Source organism: Silurus meridionalis, chromosome 26 (assembly GCF_014805685.1).
Source record: "Silurus meridionalis isolate SWU-2019-XX chromosome 26, ASM1480568v1, whole genome shotgun sequence".
Classification (NCBI taxonomy): Eukaryota; Metazoa; Chordata; class Actinopteri; order Siluriformes; family Siluridae; genus Silurus; species Silurus meridionalis.
In genome coordinates, this window is record NC_060909.1 from 19,264,599 (window position 1) to 19,292,587 (window position 27,989).

General features: G+C 43.6%; 1 protein-coding gene across 2 annotated transcripts in view; it reads right to left on the minus strand.

The window, feature by feature from the left end:
* Positions 1–386: 386 nt before the first annotated feature.
* Positions 387–27,989, minus strand: part of cntnap5b (contactin associated protein family member 5b) — a 33,462-nt gene continuing 5,859 nt past the window's right edge. Inside the window, exons 2-24 of one of the 2 annotated variants that reach the window (XM_046840698.1) lie at positions 25,613–25,718; positions 24,719–24,912; positions 19,373–19,520; positions 17,118–17,321; positions 15,817–16,001; positions 15,475–15,618; positions 14,226–14,541; positions 13,996–14,139; positions 13,159–13,330; positions 8,249–8,355; positions 7,997–8,116; positions 7,680–7,880; positions 7,362–7,518; positions 7,056–7,183; positions 6,579–6,749; positions 5,887–6,105; positions 5,516–5,755; positions 3,098–3,322; positions 2,235–2,368; positions 2,059–2,146; positions 1,777–1,980; positions 1,507–1,581; positions 387–1,338 (exon numbers count right to left, since the gene is read on the minus strand). In XM_046840698.1, coding sequence (XP_046696654.1) covers positions 1,181–1,338; positions 1,507–1,581; positions 1,777–1,980; positions 2,059–2,146; positions 2,235–2,368; positions 3,098–3,322; positions 5,516–5,755; positions 5,887–6,105; positions 6,579–6,749; positions 7,056–7,183; positions 7,362–7,518; positions 7,680–7,880; positions 7,997–8,116; positions 8,249–8,355; positions 13,159–13,330; positions 13,996–14,139; positions 14,226–14,541; positions 15,475–15,618; positions 15,817–16,001; positions 17,118–17,321; positions 19,373–19,520; positions 24,719–24,912; positions 25,613–25,685 — 3,807 coding nt within the window. In that variant the 5' untranslated portion in view covers positions 25,686–25,718 and the 3' untranslated portion in view covers positions 387–1,180. Of the gene's footprint in view, positions 1,339–1,506; positions 1,582–1,776; positions 1,981–2,058; positions 2,147–2,234; positions 2,369–3,097; positions 3,323–5,515; positions 5,756–5,886; positions 6,106–6,578; positions 6,750–7,055; positions 7,184–7,361; positions 7,519–7,679; positions 7,881–7,996; positions 8,117–8,248; positions 8,356–13,158; positions 13,331–13,995; positions 14,140–14,225; positions 14,542–15,474; positions 15,619–15,816; positions 16,002–17,117; positions 17,322–19,372; positions 19,521–24,718; positions 24,913–25,612; positions 25,724–27,989 lie in introns of both variants that reach the window. The other variant, XM_046840697.1, reaches the window with a different exon arrangement.

Genomic DNA, 27,989 nt, shown 5'->3' on the forward strand with positions numbered 1-27,989 from the left:
CTCATTAATAACCATTAATACTCTAATACTCACCTCCATACTCAATAATAATCTTATTAATACTTCCGTCTATATTTTTTCATTAATACTTACTTCTATAATCATTAATACTCACTAATATCATTAATACTTTAATACTTTCATTTATATTTAATACTCTTCCCCAGACTCTCATTAATACTCTTATTAACACCCATTAACACACTCATTAATACTCTCATGAATACTCTCATTAACACTCATTTATACTCTCATTAATACTCTTCACTAGAAACTAATAAACACTCATTAATCCTTTTCCTAGACTCTCATTGACACGCTAATTAACACTCTTAATAATTCTCTCATTAATTCTCTCATAGAAAACATGAAAACTCCTATTGATATACTCTTTAAAACTTTAATAATACTTTTCAGATTAAAACTTTTCTTCATTACTCTCTGTAATGAGCGGAGTGTGTTTTTACCGGCCACTGATTTCAGCCAACAGATTCCCCTGAGCTCTTTCAAAAACAACACTTCTACTGTTCACTCTGCATTTACACAATGTGCTGTGTGTGTGTGTGTGTGTGTGTGTGTGTGTGTGTGTGTGTGTGTGTGTGTGTGTGTGTGTGCACGAGTGAGACCTAGTCCTTCTTAGGTGTTGATTGGAAAACACATATCTGCTCGACTGGACACAGGAAGTGTGAGTCCTATTTGTTGTCCCTGTCATAGTAGGTGGAAGTAATGAAATTAATTACCCATAATTCCCCACTGCAGGCCCACAGTGTGTGTTGAACACTGATTTGAGCCGCATCCTAAATGGGGTCGGAGGTCACTCATGCTGTAGAGTCTATAAGGTTAAAGGTATATAAAGTACTCCAGTTAGCATTGGTGTTGGTCCTCCATCCCCTCGGCTGTGTCCCACTCACACAGCCCTATAGAATGGAAGAGAGGAAGGGAAAGTCATTCAAGGGCATTATCTGCATCCTCAAGGTCATATACTGTACTGTTTTTCTTGACACAGCGGGTACATTTTCCATCGCTCGTTTGTGTCCCATTCCACAATGTCAGGTTTATAGAGGGCACAAAAGCTCATTAAGGAAGGGAGCGAGGATCAAGTGTGCTAGCGGCTCTGGTGCCGTCCTCTCTCGCCACATCCGGGATTTATGGTTACTTGGCTGAAGGGGTCGTTTAGGGGTCATATGAAGAACTCCTTTCGGCTGTCCCTGAGCTCCGGTTGAGCCCGCGGGTCCTTCTGTTTGGGCTGATGGGAACGCTCACGTCGGACACGCAGCAGGAAGCGCATCATTGCCCCCACGATGCACAGCATGACCAACAGCAATGCTGATATCAAACCTACACACACAGGAAGACAGGAAGTGAGAAGGTGATGGGATACAGAGACAGGAAGTGACAGGATGATGGGATACAGAGACAGGAAGTGAAAGAATGATGGGATTCAGAGACAGGAAGTGGCAGGATGATGGGATACAGAAACAGGAAGTGAAAGGACTATGGGTTCACCTCCGATCACGGCCAAGTCACTCGGCTCCGAGTTCTCCAGACGTTCTCTTTCTCGCTTCTCTCCATCCATGTGGTCTGACAGAAGGAAAAGAAAGCAACTAATATTACTGTGCTACTGCTTCTCAAAACCACGCCCACATTCCTATATATGGTCTTTAAGCCACATCCACTCAGGAGTTGAAAGATCTTACTATCCTCAGTGCAACAATACAACTACATGAGATAAACCCTAAGCCCCGCTCACTCCGGTGTCCCGGGATGTGCAGTTACCTGGCGGTGAGTGGGAGTGGGATCTATCAGCCAGCTTTCCACAGTTGGACTCCACCAGATTCCCGAGCACGCTGACCAGTGAGCTGCCTCGGTTTAAAATGGCCGCCTTTAAAGGAGCGAGGTGATTAAACTGGACCGACGAAAGGCAGCCAACGAAACCTCTCGATCCCGCCTGGAGCACCTCCTCATCCACGCCCACTCGACCTGAGGCCCACAGAAATGCACTGCAGTAACAGACATTATAACCTGAAATTATCGCTCTAGGTGTGTGCGTGTTCCTACTGGTGACTTTGCCGAGTGTCAGAGAGCGGATCATGTTTAACTCTCGGTCGGTGGAGAGGCCAAACTTCTGACTCACTTCCTTATCCACCTGAGGAGAGAGGACAAGGATTGAGGAAGCATTCATAATGTTCTTAAACATCAATAATGTGTGTCAACAGCGAAGGCAGCACTGGTACCTGGACATACATGTCCCTGCCCTCTCGGTGGAGCTGGACTCGATGCAGTTGCCCGTTAGCCAGGCTGTGCTGGGTGGCCATGAACACATCCGTCTCCTTCTCCTGCTTCAGTTTATACCAAATCTGCAAACTCCCTGAGAGACACCGGAGAGAAATAAGTCAGAAAGCACACCAACTCTGCTCCAATTCCACTAAATATAACATCTGCTTCACAACACAACACAACTCTCCCTCTATCCATCTACAGGACTGCTGATGTTTAGCTAACCTTCAAATACCTTCTATACACATCTCTAACTTTCACCACCATTCACTAACTTCCATCAAACCCCTGTAACCTTCACTAACCTCCACCAACCTTCTGCAAGGTGTTATCAAAAGGTCTGGAGATTCGCTCTGAAGGTGAGATGATGTGTGTTGTTCTTCACGATCATCATGCACGACTTGCTGAGAGGTTTAGACATTTTTGGGGGTTGGTCTCGTCAAAGGTATTACTGATATTATTTTTCCTGTTGGTTCTGACTTGCTGTCCAGGATGAAATTGCAGATGTGACGCACGTGGTGTGATCAATAACGTTCCATAACCTTTTCTAAACTTCTAGATTTATCAGTAACCTTCACTTACCTTCACCAAACATTTTTTAACCTTCATTAACTTCCACCCACCTCCTACAACCCTCACTAACCTCCACCTATCTTCTATCATCTTCACTAATCTCCACCAACCTTCTATTACCTTGTATAACCATCAGTCATTTTAAATATATACTCTCTAATTATATAAATAAATATAACAAATCTAAGAATAAAGCAGTGTAGTTAGCATGTTAGCCAGTGGATAGTTAGCATGTAAGTATATGTACCATTATGAGCCAGGATGATGGCCATGTACTGCTGCTGGTACGTGGTGACGGTCATCAGCATAGCAGGAGTTTTGGTGGTGAGGAAGCGAAAGGCTACGTTCTCCCGAGACCTGCTGCTCTGAGCGACGATGGCTGACGATTGACGGCTGGCGTTACGCATCACCGAGAACGGCTCCTGGAATGCGTAGGTCACAGACGTGCCACTCTCAAAGGACACGGAAACTTCTAGAGATGATGAGAAGAGCGGGAAGGTGAAAAAAGAATCGGATAGAACAAGGCACACGGACAACACTAACTCGAGTGAGAACATGCACGAGATAAAATGCGCTTAGAGAGAACCTGGTTAAGAACATAAGAGAGAACCTGAGAGAGCTAATCCGAGAGAGAGAACCTGAGGGGGGACCTTAGAGAAAGAACCTGAGAGAGTTCACACCAGTTCAGTTTTTCCTTTTTTTTTTGCTCCACTTCCTGCCATCAGGCTGCTAATGAAAGGGAAAGTAAAGTGGCGGTGTATAAAGCCGCAGAGACAGAAGTTTAAATGTATGCTAAATTATTAGCAGGCTGAGGGCTGAGCCGCCGAGCTGCTTCACACATGGCTGGGTTTGTTCGCTCATTACATCCAGAGAAACTGTAAAATAAATAAATAAATAAAAAGGCACAAAAAGTGAGGAAAAAAATCCCCCTGCCCTCAGGAGGAAGAAAGAAGGGGAGAAATAATTAGGGGGGGTTTGACTAGCGCAGCGACCCGACATAGCACCGAATTCACTCTGGGAGCGGCAGGAAAGCGACGCGATGGACAGCGAGACTCCGTCAAGACAAGCCGGGGCACGACCTGCTGCGGGAAACTCTCCCGCCGCTGACGGATAACGCTAACAGACACCTCATTAAAGAGGAAGAAGTAACCGAAGGGAGTGCGAGAGAAAGAGAGAGAGAGAGAGAGAGAGAGAGAGAGAAACAAAAAGAAACAGAGAGATAAATGACAGGCCAGTAATTTTTTCATCGGTTCTCCTCCAGCACGTTGATCACACTTTCACAGCCTACTTCATGTCTCTTGTCACGCTTTGAGTTATTGTGAATAATGGTGCGCTCAACACACACACACATATGAGAGAGATGTGTTCTATACATTAAGACACATTTCATGAAGGCTTTTATATGAGTATTTGATGTTTTCATTTAGGAATGTAAAGCACAGCCGATGTGACTCAAAACTCGAAGCTGTAATCACCCACGTCCTGTCTCACATCAAGTCACGTCATGTCATGTCACAATACTGGGTAACTACTGACTGTAGATTAGTAGCAGGGCGCAAATACTTTTACAATAACTATCCCTGTGCCCTGGAAATAGATTGTACCCTACATAGTGGCATCAGGTCTCATACCCTACGTAGTGGCATTAGGTCTCTTACACTTCATAGTAACATTAGGTTTTGCTCTACGTAGTGGCATTAGGTCTCAAACACTACGTAGTGGCATTAGGTCTCAAACACTACGTAGTGGCATTAGGTCTCAAACCCTACGTAGGGGCATTAGGTCTCAAACTCTACGTAGTGGCATTAGGTTTCAAACCCTACATAGTGGCATTAGGTCTCAAACCCTATGTAGTGGCATTAGGTCTCAAACCCTACGTAGTGGCATTAGGTCTCAAACCCTACATAGTGGCATTAGGTTTCAAACCCTATGTAGTGGCATTAGGTTTCAAACTCTACGTATTGGCATTAGTCTCAAACACCACGTAGTGGCATTAGGTCTCAAACCCTACGTAGTGGCATTAGGTTTCAAACTCTATGTAGTGGCATTAGGTCTCAAACACTACGTAGTGGCATTAGGTCTCAAACCCTACGTAGTGGCATTAGGTTTTAAACTCTACGTAGTGGCATTAGGTCTCAAACACTACGTAATGGCATTAGGTCTCAAACCCTACGTAGTGGCATTAGGTTTCAAACTCTACGTAGTGGCATTAGGTCTCAAACACTATGTAGAGGCATTAGGTCTTAAACACTACGAAGTGGCATTAGGTCGTACCCTACGTAGTGGATTTTAGTCTCATACCCTACATGGAGGCATTAGGTCCTACTCTACGAAGTGGCATTAGGTCTGAAACCCTACGTAGTGGCATTAGGTCTCGTCCCCTATATAGTGGCATTAGGTATTACCATGCTGCCACTTTGGGCCCCTCGAGCAAGACCCTTAACCCTCTGTGCTCCAACGGTTCTATTTCATGACTAACCCTGTGTTCTGACCCCGGCGTTTAAACATCCCTGGTATATGCGAAGAAAGAATTTCAATGTGCTGTAAAAGTACATGACACGTATAAATCACCTTTCTTTCTTTACTTTCTAGTAAACATATATATTGAACAAGAAGCAGTTCCAAAGGTCATTAACATGAGAGCAACCGGTGTGTGGTGTCTCACCGGTCTGACAGTGAGTTCCTCCGTAGGCTGAGAGTGTACAGTCACACACATATCCGCTGTTCCGCTCGATGCACCGCCCCCGGTTATGGCACAGACGGGTGTTGCCGGTGCAGTGACCTGGACACCCTCCGCTTACCCCCGGGGTCATTTTGGCGCGTTCCTCCAGGTCAAGAGTCACACCGTTGACAGTCAGTGCTCGGATGCATCCCAGAAACCCCTTCTGCCTTGAGGCAGTTCCTCCTGTCGGGGGTAACAGGACCACATGTGAATAATTCAGGACAGAAATCTCGCATCACAAAAGGGTGTGGTCTGGTGTCCCCTTTATAAAAAAATAAGTTTGATTTCTTGTCTAAAAAAGATGCATGTCCTACCAATAAACAGCTGTCCGTTGAGCTGCAGACGGGCGTGGCTGTCAGGCGGAGCTTCCAAGAAGCGCAAAGGGAGCTGGTCCACCTGTAACGACGCCTCTTTCACGTTGCGCTCGGCTCGGACATGGTGCCACTGCTTGTCATTCAGAGGGACGTGAGACTTCACTGTCAGGACCAGAGGACCGTTTCCAACATTGAACGAGAACGTCACTGTTGATGAGGCTGGGAGGGCGAGGCCAAAAACAAGAAACAGTTGGTGTTGTTCCAACTTGGGAAATTTTTGTTATTCCAACTCCACACTCCTCTAACGATCTAGCCAACCTTGAACTCAAGACTCGAGACTTTTTATACTTTTAAACACCAAATTTGTTATAAAATAGAATTCCAATGTCGAACATTAGGAACAATATGGATGGAGGGGAATGTTCTGGAAAATGTTATCATTTCAGGAGATCTTGGCTCATATCGTTCCCATCATTCATCAATATACTATCATCTAAGTATCTAAAATTAAGCGCCAGTTGTGTTCTATGTTATTAACGACACTTGCACGCAGTGGAAATAGTTGTTCTGTCAGGAAGATGAAGTATCAGTGTGCTGGACTGCTAAAGTAAAAAGATCTGCACTGGATGATAAAGCACCACACAAGAAGACACTAATAAACCTTTATATTGTCTTTATCAATGTGTTCCTACCACTCAGCTCCAGCCGGATGAAATCACGGACACCCAAGTTCTCCAGGAAGACTCCAGAAGGTGCTGTGGTCTTGAAGTAAAAGGAGATGTCGACGCTGAGCTCAGCCTGCAGCGTGGGGAAGTGCAAGGATGATGACTCCTGATAGAAAGACACGGCGTTCCACAAAAACCCTACAAATAAAGTAAAGCTGTAAGGGTTACTCTGAACATGTTGTGTGTTCCAACTGAAGTACAGAAAACAGTTTTTAAAAAAGATGGTGGAAAAACAAATGAGGCAAGAATTGACACCAGAGGGCGTGCTGAACTGGCTGTTTTCAGAAAAGCACCAAAGCTATGTCTATGAAAGTGCTTCCAATCTAGCAACAAATTTAACCCAATGATGATAACATATATTGATAATGATAAATTTGGTGCTTGGCCCCTTAGCTAGATTTATTTTGTATTTATTTGATATTTATCACTACAGAAGTGTCTTACTGTCTCCACGGCACTGTAAAGATCCGACTTGGTAAACGGCTTCTGAGCCACTTCGGTTCGTGTCTCCAACCACCATCTCAGTGACGGGAAGATGTTCTTTGTAGGACAGCATTCCTGTATCGTTTTCCCTGAAAACAACACACTTTTAATGTCGATCAAAGTTGACTTCCTAATTATAATATCTTATTATGGATTAAAGGCAAGATCACTGAGGACTGGATTAATAGCTAGCTAGAATAATATGACTTTAGACAGCATTTTGTGACTTGCTAGCTAGAGTTAATGAATGAATTAATAGAATCGCACCAAGAGCTCCGGTCTGCGTCGCAGTTGCAGAAGTGATTCATATCAATGCAGTTTTCAGCCAAACTGCAGGAACATTGCTGAACTCCGGGCAGTAACCCCGCCCAGTAGGTCCGTTTTTCTCCTGCTCTGTCCTTCCACCACGATAACGGAGTGCCATCTGAGGTAACACAGCACAACAGGTACTTCAGTGACCTTCAAATATTCCAGTATCTTATTAGTACTGTTTTCCAGTCCCCAGTTCCCCTCGTTTTTTTTTTTACTCCCATTATGCGGTGTAACTGAATATGACCAGTGAACCACGAGACTACTACGGTTTACCCCAGGTGTTGAAGAGGCGGGACTTCCTGCAGCGGTACATCACTTCCTGTTGGCAGTGTTGTGCTCGGTCGAGCAGGGTTGTGAGCTGCTGCAGTGATGCGCTATAGTTCAGCTTCATGACGTGTGGCTTCTGAAAACTTGAACCCTGGATGCTCACTGGCTTTGAGCTGTTATGACCAATTACCATCCACACCTTCTCCTCTGAACACACACACAGTCAATCCAACAAGGGTCAAGATTATATCTGTTGTGTATGTGTGTGCGTGTGTGTGTGTGTGTGTGTGTGTGTGTGTGTGTGTGTGTGTGTGTGTACTCACCACTCATGTTGCAAAAAACGACGGTGTGCGTGAGCGGCCCACTGCCGTCCGGGTCGATGGAGAAAAATCCGGAGGAGCTTCCTGCCACTCTGTGTGCTTCACAAGACATTTCGAAGATAGCTGAAACAACACAAACACAAGTGGAATCGGATCACAACTGGTGGTGTTGCCCCTGTCAATTTTGAAATAAACACTCTGCACTGATGTAACTGTATTATTCTGCAGTGAAATGTGTATATTACTGTAACTCACAGTTGTGGCATGTCGCTCCAGTGTATCCTGTACCAGAGCAGTCACAGCTGAAGGAGCTCCAGGATTGAGAACATTCACCACCATGCTCACAGTAATTGGGCATACACCTGCAGCAAACACACATCGATACTGTGTGAAATACAAAACTCATTATTACACAATGAAAAGATTTTTAAAGAAGATCCTCAGATCACTCATTCCATCGCTCAGTATCATCCCTGAAGAGGTCACCCTGACTCTGCAGTGGCTTTACATTATCTCTTGCAAAATCTTTATCTCCCCTTGGTAAATCTTATTCCGTGGATTTTTTAAACCCCTCCCTTGCTGCAGCAGCTACTGCTTCAGGCCTTATAAAACCTGCCTTCATCATCTTGTCAGCTTCCTTCAACACCATGTATTGGAGTCTTAGACATTTCAGCATAATTGGTGCCATTGCACTTTCTGCTACAGTGTCCACTAGCTGCCACAATGATTAAGGATTTGAGGTCCATACAGACTCTAAGATTAGCTCCTACTACAGAATCTGATATATTCTCCCAAGGAAACAGAGAAGGTTTTCCTGCATTTACCAGAAACATATGACCACTGTCCTGCATGACAAATCCTATTTGTATGATGGTGATTTTTTTTTTACCTAAACTAAAGCCTTAAATCTGACAGACTTTTGGGCTAAGGTACTCTGCCTGACCTGTGACCCAAGGTACACTGACCTAATTGTGGCAAAAGGTACACTGACCTAACTATGGCCCAAGGTATGCTGCCAGACATGGGGCCTAAAGTATCCTGACTGACTAATGACCAAAAGTTTTCTGACTTGTAGCCCAATGTTCTCTAAGTGATCAGTGACACAATTTACCCTGACTGACCTGTAGCCCAAAGTACTCTAAGGGACATATGGCACAAGATCAAGGCCCTTAACCCTCCCCTGCTCAGTTGTAAGTCACCCTGGATAAGGGCATCTGCCAAATGCCATAAATCTCTTTTAAAATTAACTAAAGCTTTAAATCTGACAGGCCTTACTGACCTGTGGCTCAAGGTACACCAACCTAACTGTGGCTCAGGGTAAACTGCAGTACATTGGACCTAAGTACCCTGACTGACCACTGAACCAAAGTTATCTGACCTGTAGCCCAAGGTACTCTAAGGGACCTGTGGTGTAAGGTACCATAACTAACATGTAGCCCAAGGCACTCAAAGTTACCTATGTCCCAAGGTTCCTTCAAACATGAGCAGTGAATTCTTCAAGCATCACTATAAAGCCAGTAAAAGGTACATGATTGCTCAATAGCTCCACCTTCTCTAAGATGGATAAATACCCAAACTCTTTTCCATATAACAGCAATCAGACAAGCTCTTTCTGTCAAAGTGAACCATCTTGTCCATGAGGAAAACTCTGTGTTGTGTGTATCCTACTCTACTGTGAGCTCCAAAGAAGGCCAGCAACTCCACAAATCAGGATGTCGGATACCGAATCATGTGCTAGGAGTCTTTGTAAAGTCTTGTGTCAAGATCATATCCTTCAATCTTACACACTATCCAAGTCTCACTGAATTTTATATTAGAATATTAACCATTGACCCCAAGACAGTGAAAGGAGATGACTACAATGGCAATATGCCAAGTGTGCAAAGTGATATTTGCACCTTCATCAAGGTCCATTAATTCCATCTGCAATTGGTGAACCCAAGGGGGTGAACCCGCACAGTGGGGACTGTTTCAGATTTTTTGAGCCCTAGTAATCCTATTCTAGGCAGGGAAACCTTACTTTAACTTTCAAGGGAGTCTTTTTGTTCTTTCCCCTTAGATCTTCTCAGATCTTCTCACCTTAGATCTTGATCATAGAGCTTATATGGATTATGAACGACCTTTAGCTCTGTCCCCAAGACCCTTTCAGTATTGCAGGTCCTCTCTTGATAAATCAATAAATATCTCTGAACAAACAACATTCATAAAAAACACACACACGGGCCGGAGTCGAGGAATCTGAGTCCATTGGGTGTTAGCCAAGACACCATTGATCCACCTGACTGAGCCAAAACACTCTAGCTGGGCAAAAAAAAGAAGCCTAGCTAAGCTAAGCTATGTTAGGCTAATCCATGTTAGCTCTTCATCAATAATGCACAGAAGGAAGTGGAAGGAAGTTTCATTCTGTAATCAATGTTCTTTGATGGTGGTAGGTAATATATCCAGTGGAGACAAAAATCTAAGTAGCTCAGGTTGCATGAATGAACCAAACATTCATTTAGCGTTCTGGCATCATTAAATATTCAATACTTCTTTAAATATGTTTTAATATTTCCTGCTAGCACACAAGAAACAGCTGGTCTATGCTAAGTCATCAGTCTAATGTTAATCACGATAGGTAAAAGAAGTAATTGTGCTTGTGTGTGTATAAGTGTGGTTACTATATTGCTAGATTTGTTAGCTAGTGTGGAATTTGTAAAATGCAGTTTGTAATGTAGAGGACAGAGGTGCAGGAGGAGGACGGCGGCCTTTTAGGGATTTCTTATCGGTCAGCAGTAGATGCTCGATCATGACACTGTGCAGTGGCAGGATTTTAAATATTGTTTGACAAGGTCAGAAGGTTGCACATGTACCGAGTAGAGTACAGTACATTCAATCCTAAAATAACACTTCATCATTTTAAACAGTGGCAGGAGCCCAGCGCAGGGCAACATGGCCGCCGGGCCAGTGGGGGTTCGCCCCTGTGCAGGGCAGGAGAATTAGCCTGAGTGATAAATGAGCGTGGGCACTGGAGCCGTCCATTAAGACAAAAACGGACAGAGTTTACTCTCAGTCTCTTTCCTTCTTCCTCTCACTCTCTCTGCTTGGTTTTCTATCCACTCCATTTCTCTCCATTTGTCTCTCCTTCTCCACTTCATTCTCTTTCCTGCTGACTCTGTGTTTATCTTCCTTCACCTCCCTCAGTCTGCCTCCAATACTAACAAAAAAGTAACACAAACACTAGCGTTATAGTCATCTATCTATCTATCTATCTATCTATCTATCTATCTATCTATCTATCTATCTATCTATCTATCTATCTATCTATCTATCTATCTATCTATCTATCTATCTATCTATCTATCTATCTATCTTTTCTCTCTCTGCATTGTTGCCTCTCCTTCTCTCTCTGTTGGTGATGAAGTGATTGTCTCCATCCTTACCAATCAGTTTGCTGCTGTTTGCTGCATGAGGGAGTGCACGACGACACACACACACACACACACACACACACACACACACACACATACACACACGCACACGCATAAGTAAGAGTAAGTAGCACTTAGCGGAGTGCTATTTCTCTGAACAATGCTGTAATCTCCACTCTCCCTCGCTAATCATCTACTCCAGTCTCTCAGAGGCATGAAGGCTGTGGCCTCGGCCCTGAACCTCACACACTCCTCTACAAACACACACACACACACACACACACAACGGGCCAGTCATCTGTGTTTAGTATGCACGAGTTGTGCTGCTACGCTTACCAATCCTTTAGAACGACACGAAAGATAATCATGAGGTACAGATTCAACAACGCACAATCCATCCAAATCACATGGTTCAGGCAGTGTTCCATTCCTGCGCTAGTTTACTACTGACCCGTTTACTCTGACGCTAGTGTACTACTGACTCGTTTACTCTGACGCTAGTTTACTACTGACTCGTTTACTCTGACGCTAGTTTAGTACTGACTCGTTTACTCTGACGCTAGTTTAGTACTGACTCATTTACTCAAACGCTAGTTTACTACTGACTCGTTTACTCTGACGCTAGTTTACTACTGACCCGTTTACTCTGGCGCTGGTTTACTACTGACCCGTTTACTCTGGCTAGTTTACTACTGACTCGTTTACTCTGACGCTAGTTTACTACTGACTCGTTTACTCTGACGCCAGTTTACTACTGACCCGTTTACTCTGACGCTAGTTTACTACTGACCCGTTTACTCAGATGCTAGCTTACTACTGACTCGTTTACTCAGACGCTAGTTTACTACTGACTCGTTTACTCTGGCGCTAGCTTACTACTGACTCGTTTACTCAGGCGCTAGTTTACTACTGACTCGTTTACTCAGACGCTAGCTTACTACTGACTCGTTTACTCAGACGCTAGCTTACTACTGACTCGTTTACTCAGACGCTAGTTTACTACTGACCCGTTTACTCAGACGCTAGTTTACTACTGACTCGTTTACTCTGACGCTAGTTTACTACTGACCCGTTTACTCTGACGCTAGTTTACTACTGACCCGTTTACTCTGACGCTAGTTTACTACTGACCCGTTTACTCTGACGCTAGTTTACTACTGACTCGTTTACTCTGACACTAGTTTACTACTGACTCGTTTACTCTGACGCTAGTTTACTACTGACTCGTTTACTCTGGCGCTGGTTTACTACTGACCCGTTTACTCTGGCGCTAGGTTTACTACTGACTCGTTTACTCTGACGCTAGTTTACTACTGACTTGTTTACTCTGACGCTAGTTTACTACTGACTTCTTTACTTCAAAACTAGTGCACTACTGACTCGTTTACTCTGACGCTAGTTTACTACTGACTTCTTTACTTTAACGCTAGCGTACTAATTAAAAGTACCGATACAAGAAGTGAACTAGCATTACAGTTACAAAAAACAGCATTACAGGAAGTAAACTAGCGCTAAAGTAAGTAAACTAGCGCTAAAGTAAGTTAACTAGCGTTACAGCTGAAGAATTTGCATTACAGTTGGTGAACTAGCACTAAAGAAAACTACCTAGCATTACAGGACATGAACTAGCATTACAAGAAGTAAAATAGTGTTACAGTAAGTGAACTAGTAGTTAACTAACATTACAGAAAGTGAAATAATATTACAGGAAGTGATCTAGTTACAGGAGGTTGTTTGTTTGAGCGCTAGCATTACCTGTCCTGTATGCCACAGGTGTCGATTTGGATCTCGCTGTAATTACCCAGAAGGCCTTGCTGCACATGGTACAAGTCGACAGGATGGTTGTTAAGAATGATGGCGCGCATGCAGCCCTGATAGGCCAGCGTGGGGTTCCGACAGCCCTGGTTGGCTGCTGATGTTGGGCATCCTGAGGAGAAACAGGAAGTCATTTAAAAGATGATACAAATCACATGACATTAGTAATGAGAGATGGAGGAAGGGGCGGGGCTTCCACTGGGCAGGAAAACTGAGCCCTTACGCACGATTCTCTGTGATATCATGCTGAAGAGCGGGATTCCTGCACATACACACATACCGCCGTTTACTCTGACGCTAGTTTACTACTGACCCGTTTACTCTGACGCTAGTTTACTACTGACTCGTTTACTCTGACGCTAGTTTACTACTGACTCGTTTACTCTGACGCTAGTTTACTACTGACTCGTTTACTCTGGACGCTAGTTTACTACTGACCGTTTACTCTGGCGCTAGTTTACTACTGACTCCGTTTACTCTGACGCTAGTTTACTACTGACTTGTTTACTCTGACGCTAGTTTACTACTGACTTGTTTACTCTGACGCTAGTTTACTACTGACTTCTTTACTTCAAAACTAGTGCACTACTGACTCGTTTACTCTGACGCTAGTTTTCTACTGGTTCATTTACTTTAAGATGATACAAATCACATGACATTAGTAATGAGAGATGGAGGAAGGGGCGGGGCTTCCACTGGGCAGGAAAACTGAGCCCTTACGCACGATTCTCTGTGATGTCATGCTGAAGAGCGGGATTCCTGCACATACACACATACCGCCGATCATGACAGTGGTCCCGGGTTGCATCTCATGTCCGAGGCTGATGCTGGACGGAGACCCATCGTCCACGTAGACAGAAGCCTGGAGTGCATCGATCTTCAGTGAGACAGCATGCCAGAGTCCGTCGCTCAGACTGCGGCCTGCACGAGGACACAGTTAGCAATCTGTCACACACACACACACACACACACACACACACACACACACACACACACACACCACTGACCCACAGTGATCTCTGAGCTCTGTAGCGCTGACTGCTGGTGTGTGAGCTTCAGCTGTGTGTCAGTTAGCATCAGCACAAGCGTCTCTGCCCCCTGCTGTCCGAACCACATCAGCATTGCGTCCCTGTTCCACGTACGGAACTGGAAGCTCACGCTCCACCCGGATGTCTCCGCCCATGTCTCCGCCCATGTCTCCGCCCATGTCTCCGCCCCTGTCTCCACCAACACATCCAGAGGAATCTGCAGGAAGCTGCTGCTGGAGCTCAGGAACGTCGCCGAGACTGAGGGAGGCTCTGAGCAGGAAAAGGTGACGTTACCCTGAAACACAAACACACACACACACACACACACACACACACACTCCTTATAGAGTGTACTATAAAAATCTTCTTTTTTTTTTTTATTATCAGTGAAACGTATGTTTGTGTGACTAAGGTGCAAAAGTTTGTGCGCCTTCAGACCTTTCAGAACTGCGTCTAAACTATTCTGCATCCATTCTATCCATCTATTTGGTGTCGTCACACTTCTCTTGAACTACCAAAAGACCCCCAAAAAACCTCGAGATGCAAACCTGTGACAGCATGACAATGCCCCTAAAACCAGGCTCCATGAAGATCTGCTTTCCATGGTTTGGAAGATGTGGAAGATCTCCTGCTATAGAGCTCCAACCTTATTGAACACGAATGAATGTGAACTCGTGCAGGAAGAATAAGAGAACGAGTGCCAGAGAACGAGAGCGAAATGACTAGTGCGAGATAGCGAGACAGCGAGGGAGAGAGAACGAGAGCGAAAGGAGAGAATGAAATGAATTAAGCCTTTCTGGCTGAATGAATCTTCACAAAATCTAATGGAACATCTCCCCAGAAGAGTGGAGCTCATTATAACAGAAAATGGGGACCAAAAACTAAAAACAGAAATCGCTGCTTTCTCCTGGGAGCGTTTTGATCTTCTCCGAGTCGGAAAATATTTCTGTATGATCCGTCTGTTCTCTCTCGGATTCACCTCCTTTCTCTAATTGGAGTTTAAACCCCTAAAAGAGTAGCGAGAGAAACGTCTCTGTAACTCAACAATCTCGCATCTACGTCTAAGTGCAGTCTGGCTCACCGTTCCTGCAACATCAGATTAAAGGCGGCTCTTATCAGACTCCATGTTGCGAAACACTCGTCTGGATTGTGAGATCTGGGTTCAGAGCGCGATTTCCCCTCCACAGGGAGCAGAACAGAAACGGAAAAACCTTGTAAAACCTCTTACCACGCTGTAGATCTGTGGTTTCTTGCGCTTGGCCAGGTCGATGATGTTCACGCCGTTATAGTACAGGTTCTCCATGCAGCCCCGGAAGTTCTTGCGCAGGAACGTTCCCGGTTTTCCGGGCAGAGGAACGCCACCGATGCTGAGCTTTGTGAAACCAGGACAAGACACGAACAAAACGTTTATGAATGCACAAGGATTTTGTTGGCTCCAGCCACTTTATTCCAGCCTACAGCACTGTGTTGAATCATGCTAACAGATAGCTAGCAGCTCACATGTTCTTGTGTGAAGAACTAATGAACTCATTTACAGTGGGACAAAATTTCGAACAAACCAAACGCTCACTTCGTAGTCTATCTCGAGCGAGTCGGCCGCTCCCCCGGAGCGCAGGTGGCGTGTGGTACGGTCCACAGTGAAGTTGATCTGCTTGTTAAAGCGCTCGATCAGAACCGAATGCCAGTGCTGATCGTCCAGGAGACTCCCCAGAGATACGGAGACCTCAGAGCTACTGGGGTGAACTTTAGCGTCGTCTACGAAAAAAGAGAGAGAGAACGGTAAAGAAGAACATACACTGCATTCCGGGCCTTCACTCAAACTCTGATACCCAAAACCTGTTCCAGCATGACAATGCACAAAGCCAGCTCCATGAAGATCTGCTTTACTAACACCCTTGTGGCTGAATAAGATATTACACAAATCTAGAGTAAACTCCAAGCAGGGTTGGGTCTGCTCTCTCTCAGATCTCTAGTGCTTCCCATCCAACTCTTCATCTTCCTCTCCTGCTAACGTTTCCGTAGTAACTATTCGACAATAAATCGACACCTTTCTGACCAATCAGAATGCAGGATTCATGTGTATTGAGGCGTAAGGGTGTACTGTAATACGTGACTGCGTGTGTGGAGTTCTCGTGACCTTGTGTGACCTCTGCTGTTAACGTGTGATGTAGGTGTGTTAATAGGTTCGAAGAGCATAAAATGAGAGGTTTCACAGCTGCTGGGGGAGGAGCGAGAGAACGAGAGCAAGAGAACGAATGCGAGACAATGAGTGAGAAAACGAGAGAGAGAGAGAGAGAGAGAGAGAGAGAGAGAGAGAGAGAGCGAGAGCAAGCGAACAAGAGCGAGGGAATAAGAGCGAAGGAAACAAAAAAAAACGAGAGAGCAAAGGAACGAGAGAACGAGTGCGCGAGAGCGAATGCGAGAATAAGTGAGCGAATGAGAGCGAGAGAACGAGAGCAAGAGAACGAATGCGAGACAATGAGTGAGAAAACGAGAGAGAGAGAGAGAGAGAGAGAGAGAGAGAGGCGAGAGCGAATGCGAGAATAAGTGAGCGAATGAGAGCGAGAGAACGAGTGCCAGAAAGCGAATGAGGAAAACAAAAAATATAATATGTATAAAATGTACATATTTAAATATTATTATTATTATTAAATATTAAACTCGAATAAAATTTCAATGTAATTTTTTATTAAATGAATAATTTATTAATTCATTTTAAATCTAATTTCAGATCGAAAGTATTTGTGTGAATTGAGTCGAGTGACTGTTTCATGTTGGTAAATAGTGTGTTCTGTTTGAGAAGAGCTCAAGATGTTTGGAGTGGACATGGTGGAAGGAGAAGCTCAGGACTCTGGAGCTCTCGGTTCTCACCCAGGTTAACGTGTAAGGTCAAACGTCCGCTCTGAAGCTCCAGCGTGATGTAATCTCCTCTCTGACCCTCACCGTGGACCAACACGCCGTCCCATCTCACGCTTTTAAACTGCAGAGAGATCACGTCCTTCACTGTGCTTGTGGACTTCTGGTTGAAGCGGTACAGCAGTGCGCTCCTGCCGTCGAAATCAGCCATGTCCGACTCTGAGGAACCAAAGACAAGCCCAGTTTTTTACCTCCTGAAGGAAGGAATCTGATCTAAACAACAAGTTTCTTGTAATCAGACACTAAAAATATAAATCTTTATCCATACTGCAGATCAGGTTTCAGGTCTGTACAGAACTTCAGAGAACCCTATAAAGAACACTATATACCATCTGATGGAGAACACTATAAAGAGCTTGATAGAGAACCCTATAAAGAACACTATAAAGAGCTTGATAGAGAACCCTTTGGAGAACAGAATAAAAAGCTTGGTAGAGAACCCTATAGAGAACACTATATAGCGTCTGATAGAGAACCCTATAGACAATGATATGGACAATCCTACAGAGAACCCTGTACAGAGCCTGAGAGAGAAAACAATAAAGAGAACCATATAAAGAACCTTAAGAACGTTATAGAGAACCCTATTAAGAACCTGAGAGAAAACTCTTTAAGGAACCTTACAGAGAACCCTTCAGAGAACCTTATAGAGAACCTTATGGAGAACCCTATAGAAAACCTATATTCTCTATAGAGAAGCTAAAAGAGACCCCTTTAAAGAGCCTGATAGAGAACCCAATAGAAAACCTTACAGAGAACCATATAAAGAACCTTACAGAGAACCATATAGAGAACCTTACAGAGAACCCTCTAGAGAACCTTACAGAGAACCAGACAGCAGCACTGTCTCTGTTTCTGTCTGGTTGAATTCACACTCCTGAGAGAGGCTGAGGACAATCTGTCACTTGCAGTATTTCTCCACTCCAGACCAAATTCAATCTGCACCCCCAGAGGATAGACACACACACACACACACACACACACACACACACACACACACACACACACACACACACACACACAGACACGCTGACTGTGACAGACGCACTGAAAATAGAAATTAGTCAGTGTGTGTCAGCATTGAGTAAACACTCTCAGTGGCGTAAATAGGATGGTGTGCTTAGGGGTGACTTGTTATAAACACACACACACACACACACACACACACACACACACACACACACACACACACACACACACTCACATACACACACAGAGTTCAAAGATGCCTGAACTTTTTCCTGTCTGGATATTTAGAGGTGGGCAGAGCCTGGCAGTAAGATTAAGATTGTAGACAGAAGGATTTAATGTGTACACACACACACACACACACACACACACACACACACACACACACACACTCATACTTTTGTGAAGTTTGCAACTCACAGATACACTCAGTGTTGATTTATTAGTGTGATAAAGTGATAAAGTTAGCAAGCTGCTCGCACAGCAGTGCTATCGAGCAAAGACACACACACACACACACACACACACACACACACACACAAGTGTGTGGTCTGCTTGGGTGTCTTATTGTGTTTGATCATAGTGGTTATCTGAGCTGGCCTTCACACGGCTTCTTTCTTCTTCTCATCCTCACAGCAAACACCAGAGTCTCACACACACGCACACACACACGCACACACACACACACACACACACACACACACACACACACACCACAATACATCTCAGGTTCACCTAGCGGGATACCAAACACCTGAGAAGCACTAATTGTGAACACAAATCACTTTGGGGAAAACACAGCTTAGCCTAAAGATGCAAACGTTACACTTGCAGGGACGCGGCTAGCGTGCGTGTCGCTAATCGAAATCAATAAGCAGTAGGTTTAGAGGAAACCACAGAGTGGTGACGCGGTGCTAATGAAAACACAGCTCGTGTTTGATTAGCGTAGAAAACAGTGACGTGAAGGCTAATCAGATACATTTATACAGGAAACAGCTAGCATGAAGAACCCTATGGGACATCTGTGTGTGTGTGTGAGTGTGTGTGTGTGTGTGTGTGTGTGTGTGTGTGTGTGTGTGTGTGTGTGTGTGTGTGTGTGTGTGTGTGTGTGTGTATGTGTGTGTGTGTGTGTGTCCTCACTGTAGGAGCAGCCGTACACCTCCACTCTCAGGCCGATGTGTGTGTGTGTGTGTGTGTGTGTGTGTGTGTGTGTGTGTGTGTGTGTGTGTGTGTGTCCTCACTGTAGGAGCAGCCGTACACCTCCACTCTCAGGCCGATGTGTCCCTCAGAGCTCCAGGCCTGTGGGAGGAAGCGCAGGAAGCGTGTGCGGATGGAGTGAGGCAGTTTGTGATGGACCACACCTTCAGCGTCTGTGTTTCCTGGGAAAACCTGAGGAAGGGAAAAGGAAAAGAGAAAGCAGTTTTTACACGTGTGACTCCGTCTCACTTCCATCCTGGAACAACTCAGAGTCCCTTTTACTGACTGGGGACAAAATTTCATTTCCACCTTCATACTGGGAAAACGTCATTTTAAACCCGTCACACTGGTTCCCTCATTAAAAACACATCTTTCTCAGTTTCCTACTTGAACATAACTATAATTTCCATCTACTGATTCCCACTTTTCACCTGGGACAAATTTACCACAATTCCCATCTCCCACATGTACACTGACCTGTAATTCCCACATTACAACTTGGAAAACAGACATTCTAATGTTTAAGTAGAGAAACCTGTGAAATACTTCACCTCCGAATTCAAAAAACTGTTAAGAGCAAGTCACAGGTTCAGCTGCTAATATCTCTCTCTCTCACACACACACACACACACACACACACACACACACACACACACACACACAGTGTAACAAGACTGAGTGTATGGTAACAGACGAGCTGGATTTTAGTGTAGCCTGAGGAAATCCTTAGAGTTGAGTGAAGTGTGTGTGTGTGTGTGTGTGTGTGTGTGTGTGTGTGTGTGTGTGTATATGTGTGTGTGTGTGTGTTCACTTTGTAAAACGTCTCGCTGCTTCTCAGTCCCAGTCCAATTACGAGCTCAACACCTTCAAACAGCTTCTTCTGAAACGTCTCACTGCTGAAACAATCAGTGTCTCAACAACTTAAAAAAGACGACAGCGATTTAACTGTGACAAGGAAATGCAGGCTCTATCACTCCATCTCTATCACTCCATCCCTATCCCTTCATCTCTATCACTCCATCCCTATCCCTTCATCTCTATCACTCCATCTCTATCACTCCATCCCTATCCCTTCATCTCTATCACTCCATCCCTATCCCTTCATCTCTATCACCCATCCCTATCACTCCATCCCTATCCCTTCATCTCTATCACTCCATCCCTATCACTCCATCCCTATCCCTTCATCTCTATCACTCTATCTCTATCCCTTCATCTCTATCCTTCATCTCTATCCTCCATCCCTATCACTTCATCTCTATCACCCATCCCTATCACCCATCCCTATCACTTCATCTCATCACTCTATCTCTATCCCTTCATCTCTATCACTCTATCTCTATCCCTTCATCTCTATCACTCCATCCCTATCACTTCATCTCTATCACCCATCTCTATCACTCCATCCCTATCCCTTCATCTCTATCACTCCATCTCTATCACTCCATCCCTATCACTTCATCTCTATCATCTCTATCACCCATCCCTATCACTCCATCTCTATCACTCCATCTCTATCACTCCATCCCTATCACTTCATCTCTATCACTCCATCTCTATCCCTTCATCTCTATCACTCTATCTCTATCCCTTCTTCTCTATCACTCTATCCCTTCATCTCTATCACGCTATCTCTATCCCTTCATCTCTATCCCTTTATCTCTATTACTTCATCTATATCCCTTCATCTATATCCCTTAATCTCTATCACTCCATCCCTATCCCTTCATCTCTATCCCTTCATCTCTATCCCTTCATCTCTATCACTCCATCCCTATCCTTCATCTCTATCACTCCATCTCTATCACTCCATCCCTATCACTTCATCTCTATCACTCCATCTCTATCCCTTCATCTCTATCACTCCATCCCTATACCTTCATCTCTATCACTCCATCCCTATCCCTTCATCTCTATCACTCCATCTCTATCCCTTCATCTCTATCACTCCATCTCTATCCCTTCATCTCTATCACTCCATCCCTATCCTTCATCTCTATCACTCCATCTCTATCCCTTCATCTCTATCACTCCATCCCTATACCTTCATCTCTATCACTCCATCCCTATCCCTTCATCTCTATCACTCCATCCCTATCCCTTCATCTCTATCACTCCATCCCTATCACTCCATCCCTATCCCTTCATCTCTATCACTCCATCCCTATCACTCCATCCCTATCCTTCATCTCTATCACTCTATCTCTATCCCTTCATCTCTATCACTCTATCTCTATCCCTTCATCTCTATCACTCCATCCCTATCACTCCATCCCTATCACTTCATCTCTATCACTCCATCTCTATCACTTCATCTCTATCACTATCCCTTCATCTCTATCACTCCATCCCTATCACTCCATCTCTATCACTCATCTCTATCACCCATCTCTATCACTCCATCCCTATCCTTCATCTCTATCACTTCATCTCATCACTCCATCCCTATCACTTCATCTCTATCACTCTATCCCTATCCCTTCATCTCTATCACCCATCTCTATCACTCCATCCCTATCACTCATCTCTATCACTCCATCTCTATCCCTTCATCTCTATCACTCTATCTCTATCCTTCTTCTCTATCACTCTATCTCTATCCCTTCATCTCTATCACTCTATCTCTATCCTTCATCTCTATCACTCTATCTCTATCCCTTCATCTCTATCCCTTTATCTCTATTACTTCATCTATATCCTTCATCTATATCCCTTCATCTCTATCACTCCATCCCTATCCCTTCATCTCTATCCCTTCATCTCTATCCTTCATCTCTATCACTCCATCCCTATCCTTCATCTCTATCACTCCATCTCTATCACTCCATCCCTATCACTTCATCTCTATCACTCCATCTCTATCCCTTCATCTCTATCACTCCATCCCTATACCTTCATCTCTATCACTCCATCCCTATCCCTTCATCTCTATCACTCCATCTCTATCCTTCATCTCTATCATCCATCTCTATCCCTTCATCTCTATCACTCCATCCCTATCCCTTCATCTCTATCCTCCATCTCTATCCCTTCATCTCATCACTCCATCCCTATACCTTCATCTCTATCACTCCATCCCTATCCCTTCATCTCTATCACTCCATCTCTATCCTTCATCTCTATCCTCCATCTCTATCCCTTCATCTCTCACTCCATCTCTATCCCTTCATCTCTATCACTCCATCTATCCCTTCATCTCTATCACTCCATCCCTATCCCTTCATCTCTATCACTCATCCCTATCACTTCATCACTATTACTCTATCACTTCATCTCTATCACTTCATCTCTATCACTTCATCACTTTCCCTTCATCGTGATCACTTCATCTCTATCCCTTCATCTCTATCCTTCATCTCTATCCTTCATCTCTATCCCTTCATTTCTATCACTCCATCTCTATCCCTTTATCTCTATCAGTCTATGCCTTCATCTCTCTCACTCTATCACTTCATCTCTATCACTCTATCACTATCCCTTCATCATGATCACTTCATCTCTATCACTACATCACTCTATCCCTTCATCTCTATCACTCTATCACTCCATCTCTATCACTCCATCTTTATCCCTTCATCTCTATCGCTTCATCTCTATCACTCCATCTCTATCCCTTCATCTCTATCACTTCATCTGATGTGATAATGACAATGTCTACAGCAGACCTTTGTCTCACCCTCTTTTTCTCCTTCTTTCTGTGTCTCCCATTTCTTTTCATCTCTCTCTCTCTCTCTCTCTCTCTCTCTCTCTCTCTCTCTCTCGGAGTGTCAGTCCCAGAGGGAACGCTCTCGGTTGGTGATCAAACCCTCTAGACTCTGTTATTGATCTGGGGGAGGAGGTGAAACCCGTTTGTTTTTCCTCCCACTGTGGATTGAATGTAACCTCTGGCTCTGGTGACTCCAGATCAATTCCAGAGATGTCAAAATAAGACAAACAAAAAGAGAGAGGGAGAGAGAGACTAGAAGAAGGAGAAGAAAAAGAAAAAGAGACAGCGTTGTAAATCAAACCGAGACGCTGAGTATGGCTTCACTACGGAGGAAACGCCAGACGGATATCAGTTCATCATTCTATCAATTCATCATTCTATCAGTTCATCATTCTATCAGTTCATCGTTCTATCAGTTCATCATTTAATCAGTGCACTATTCTATCAGTTCATCATTCTATCAGTTCATCGTTCTATCAGTTCATCGTTCTATCAGTTCATCGTTCTATCAGTTCATCATTCTATCAGTTCATCGTTCTATCAGTTCATCATTCTATCAGTTCATCATTTAATCAGTGCACTATTCTATCAGTTCATCATTCTATCAGTTCATCGTTCTATGAAGTAATGCTAGAATGATGAACTGATAGAACGATGAACTGATAGAATCTCCTCAAACATCTCCTATAAGCATCTCATCCAAACACTCCCAGAAGAGTGGAGCTCGTTAGAAAAGGAAATGAAGACTTCGTATGGAACGAGGTGTTCAAAAAGCACAAGCAGGTGTCCACAAACTTTTGGCCTCATAGTTTATTAATAAGAAAATAGAGGTGCAGATTGTTTTAATAAAAAAACTAAAGTTGGAAATTGAAATAAAAAATTTATAATTAAATGTAAATAAATAAATAAATAAATAAATACATAAATGTAATAATAATAATAAAGTTCTCACTGCCTCTGTTTGGTTCCATGTTTGGTTCCATGTTGGAGCTGCAGTGTGTGGGAGCAGTTTCCTCTCTACATCTCCTTAATCACACACACCTGATTCTGCTCAGCCGCTCATTAATACACACTCCAAACCTCGAGATCCAACCACGTGCAGCCCCACACACATACATGTACATTCTCCTTCTTCTTCTCCTCCTTCTTCTCCTTCTTCTTCTCCTCCTTCTTCTTCTCCTTCTTCTCCTCCTTCTCCTCCTTTTCTTCTTCTTCTCCTTCTTCTCCTCCTTCTCCTCCTTTTCCTTATTCTTCTCCTCCTTCTTCTCCTTCTCCCTCTTCTCCTTCTTCTTCTTCTTCTTCTTTTCTCCTTCTTTTTCTTCTTCTCCACTGTTTCTATTCATCGAATTCCAGGTTTTGCACAGGAGACTTTTATACTTTTATTTGTAACTGTTTCTATGTTGTTGTATCAGTCACATCTCCATAACATTCTGTCTCCTAAAAATCCAGTCTAGAAACCGCTACCATGTGAGGAATGTGTCCAGCATCTTCTCCTCCAGTGGTGAGGTGTGAGAGTGAAGATCCTCCCTGTTCCTGCTTCTGTATGTAAAGCTGCAATACGGCCTTCAGATCACACCTCCAACTTCATTTATTATTCTTTATTCACTTCCTAATGTCTGCTGCTAATATGAATCTGCCTGTGTGTGTGTGTGTGTGTGTGTGTGTGTGTGTGTGTGTAACTCACTCCAGCGTAATCCTCGTGTCGGTACTGTTTCCAGTCGTGTCCTGTGTCACTGCACATCAGTGTGAATCTCGTCACCCAATCAGAGCTGCCGGAGACACCCTGTGTCGCCACGGCAACAATCTCCATTCTCTCACGCAGGTCCACCTGCAACCAGTGCAGCTGGTCTGAATGATCAGGCCTCCAACCTCCACCTCCTGATACACACACACACACACACACACACACACACACACACACAAATAGAAAAAGTGTGATCATTCTGCTGCCACATCTACACACACACCTACACACAATTCCACACATCTACACACACATACTACACAAAGTTACACACATTACACACATCTACACACACACACACACTACACATACTACACACATACTACACACACTTATACAGGCAATAGAGAGTGAGAAAAAGATTTAATAAATGAAGAAAAACAAACCAAGAATAAACACCTGACAGACAGAAAGAAAGAAAGAAAGAAAGAAAGAAAGAAAGAAAGAAAGAAAGAAAGAAAGAAAGAAAGAATGGGAAAAAAGAATGAAAGAAAGAAAGGACAGTAAGATGAATAAAAACCTCAGAAGGAAAAAGTGGAGTATGAGAGAACGAGAAAGGATGACAGACAAAAGCAGTGAAGCAGTGTAATAGAGGATAGATAGAGAGAAGGAAGGAGAGAGGGAGTGAGGGAGGAGAAAGAGGAATAAAGAGATAAAGTGGAGTTGCTCAGTAATGAATTTTACAGAATAATTTGAGGCTTCAACAGAAACGAAGCTCAAAATTCATCACTTTATAAAATGAATCCAATCTCTTAAATTCCCCTCTGTGTGTGTGTGTGTGTGTGTGTGTGTGTGTGTGTGTGTGTGTGTGTGTGTGTGTGTCTGCTGACTCACCGTCTCTGGTGTTTAGCTTAGCATAAAACCCACTATGATGTTCAGAGGAGACAGAGGAGCTCTGGAACGACATGGGAGGAAGAAGAGAGAGCAGGGGGCTGTTACACTGATCTGGAGAAAGAGAGAGAGAGAGAGAGAGAGAGAGAGAGAGAGAGAGAGAGAGAGAGAGAGAATGAAAGAACAATTTTAGCATTAGCATACGTAGCATGATTAAAAAGCACACATGCTAACTTGTTATGGTTAATAGGGGTGTGTAGAGGAGTGTGTGTGTGTGTGTGTGTGTGTGTGTGTGTGTGTGTTTGTGTGTGTGTGTGTGAGATGTCATTTAAGAGAGATATTTTTCTGAGACTCAAAATTTGAATGTGTAAGTGAATAGGAGACGGCGTCCTGAAAAATGTCCTCTTAGTGAGAGACACATGGAGTGACAGGTGTGTGTGTGTGTGTGTGTGTGTGTGAGAGAGAGAGAGAGAGAGAGAGAGAGAGAGAGAGAGAGAGAGACTCAATGGAGTCATTGGACTACACAGTTACCCTGTTGCCAGAAATTTAACAGCCTGTTCCTGACATCAATAATAGTGTTTGATAGTGTTTAATGGTGTTAACTAGTGTTCAATAGTGTTCAATAGTGTTCAGAGGTTTAATAGTGTTTAGAGGTTTAATAGTGTTCAGAGGTTTAATAGTGTTTAGAGGTTTAATAGTGTTCAGAGGTTTAATAGTGTTCAGAGGTTTAATAGTGTTCAGAGGTTTAATAGTGTTCAGAGGTTTAATAGTGTTTAGAGGTTTAATAGTGTTCAGAGGTTTAATAGTGTTCAGAGGTTTAATAGTGTTTAGAGGTTTAATAGTGTTCAGAGGTTTAATAGTGTTTAGAGGTTTAATAGTGTTCAGAGGTTTATAGTGTTTAGAGGTTTAATAGTGTTCAGAGGTTTAATAGTGTTCAGAGGTTTATAGTGTTTAATAGTGTTTAATAGGGTTCAGTAATGTTTGATAGTGTTTAATAGTGTTTGGTGTTTGATAGTGTTCTGTAGTGTTCAGAACTTTAATAGTGTTCAAAGTGTTTGGTAGTGTTAAATAGTGTTTACTAGTGTTCGATTGTGTTTAAAAGTGTTCAGTATTGTCCAGAGGTTTAATAGTGTTCGATAGTGTTTATTAGTGTTCAGTAGAGTTCAGAGGTTTAATAGTATTTATTAGTGTTTACTAGTGTTCGATTGTGTTTGATAGTGTTCAGAGGTTTAATAGTGTTTAATGGTGGTAGGTAGTGTTTATTAGTGCTTACTATTGGGCGGTGGTGTTTAATGGTAGGTAGAGGTGTTTGTGTTTGATGGCAAATGTTACTGTTTGATGGTGTTTGATGGAGAATGCTGGTGTTTAAAGGTGATTAAAGGTGTTTGAAAGTAAATGATGGTGTTTATTGGTGTCTAATTGAGAATGCTGGTGTTTGATGGTGAATGGTGGTGATTAATGGTGTTTGATGATGAATGATGTTTCATGGTGTTTAATTAAAAATCCTGTGGTTGTGTTTATTGTGTTTTTAGCAGGAAATGTTTGGAGCAGATATGAACGAGGTGTTGTGGTTTCTGGATTGTGGTCCGGTAAATGTTTCATTTTGCTCCAGTAAACATCTGTATAAAGCACATTTCTCTAGTTTCCTTCTCTCTGTCTCCCTCAGTGCATTACCAGATTAATGTGTGGCAGCACTTAGCAGCTAAACTGTGTGTGTGTGTGTGTGTGTGTGTGTGTGTGTGTGTGTGTGTGTGTGCGGACTTGCTTTGCTTTGCCTGTCTGCACAGAGCAGAGGTGTGTGTGAGGCATTAATGATGAACAATGGATTAGATATGGTCCAGTTGCCGAAGGCTAAACACACACACGCACACACACGCACACACACACACACACACACACACATGTACACACAGCCTGAAGTGTGATACTCAGCCAAGTTCCTCTGATCTCAGTTTGGGATGTGTGCAAAGGCCACCCGGTAGCCACACACACACACACACACACACACACACACACAGACACACACACACACACACAGACACACACACACACACAGACACACACACACACACACACACACACACACACAGCTGCCAGTTCCAGATTCTGGCCTACTCCTCTGTTCTCCAGCACTGCAGCTCTAATATAAATATTAAGAGGTTTTATTTAGATAGAACAGAGTCAGAAAGCACAAACAAACAAGAAACAAAAAATGCTGTGTAAGGAGGGGTGGGGGGTGGGGGAGGAATAAGAATCAGGAGAAAACACAAGCAGAAGATTTGATGTTTGAGGACAATCGCGTGTCGTTCATCATACACCAGACTGCTTCAACATGAAATAGTTCTTGTGAAAATCTAGATTTTTACATTCGATTACCAAC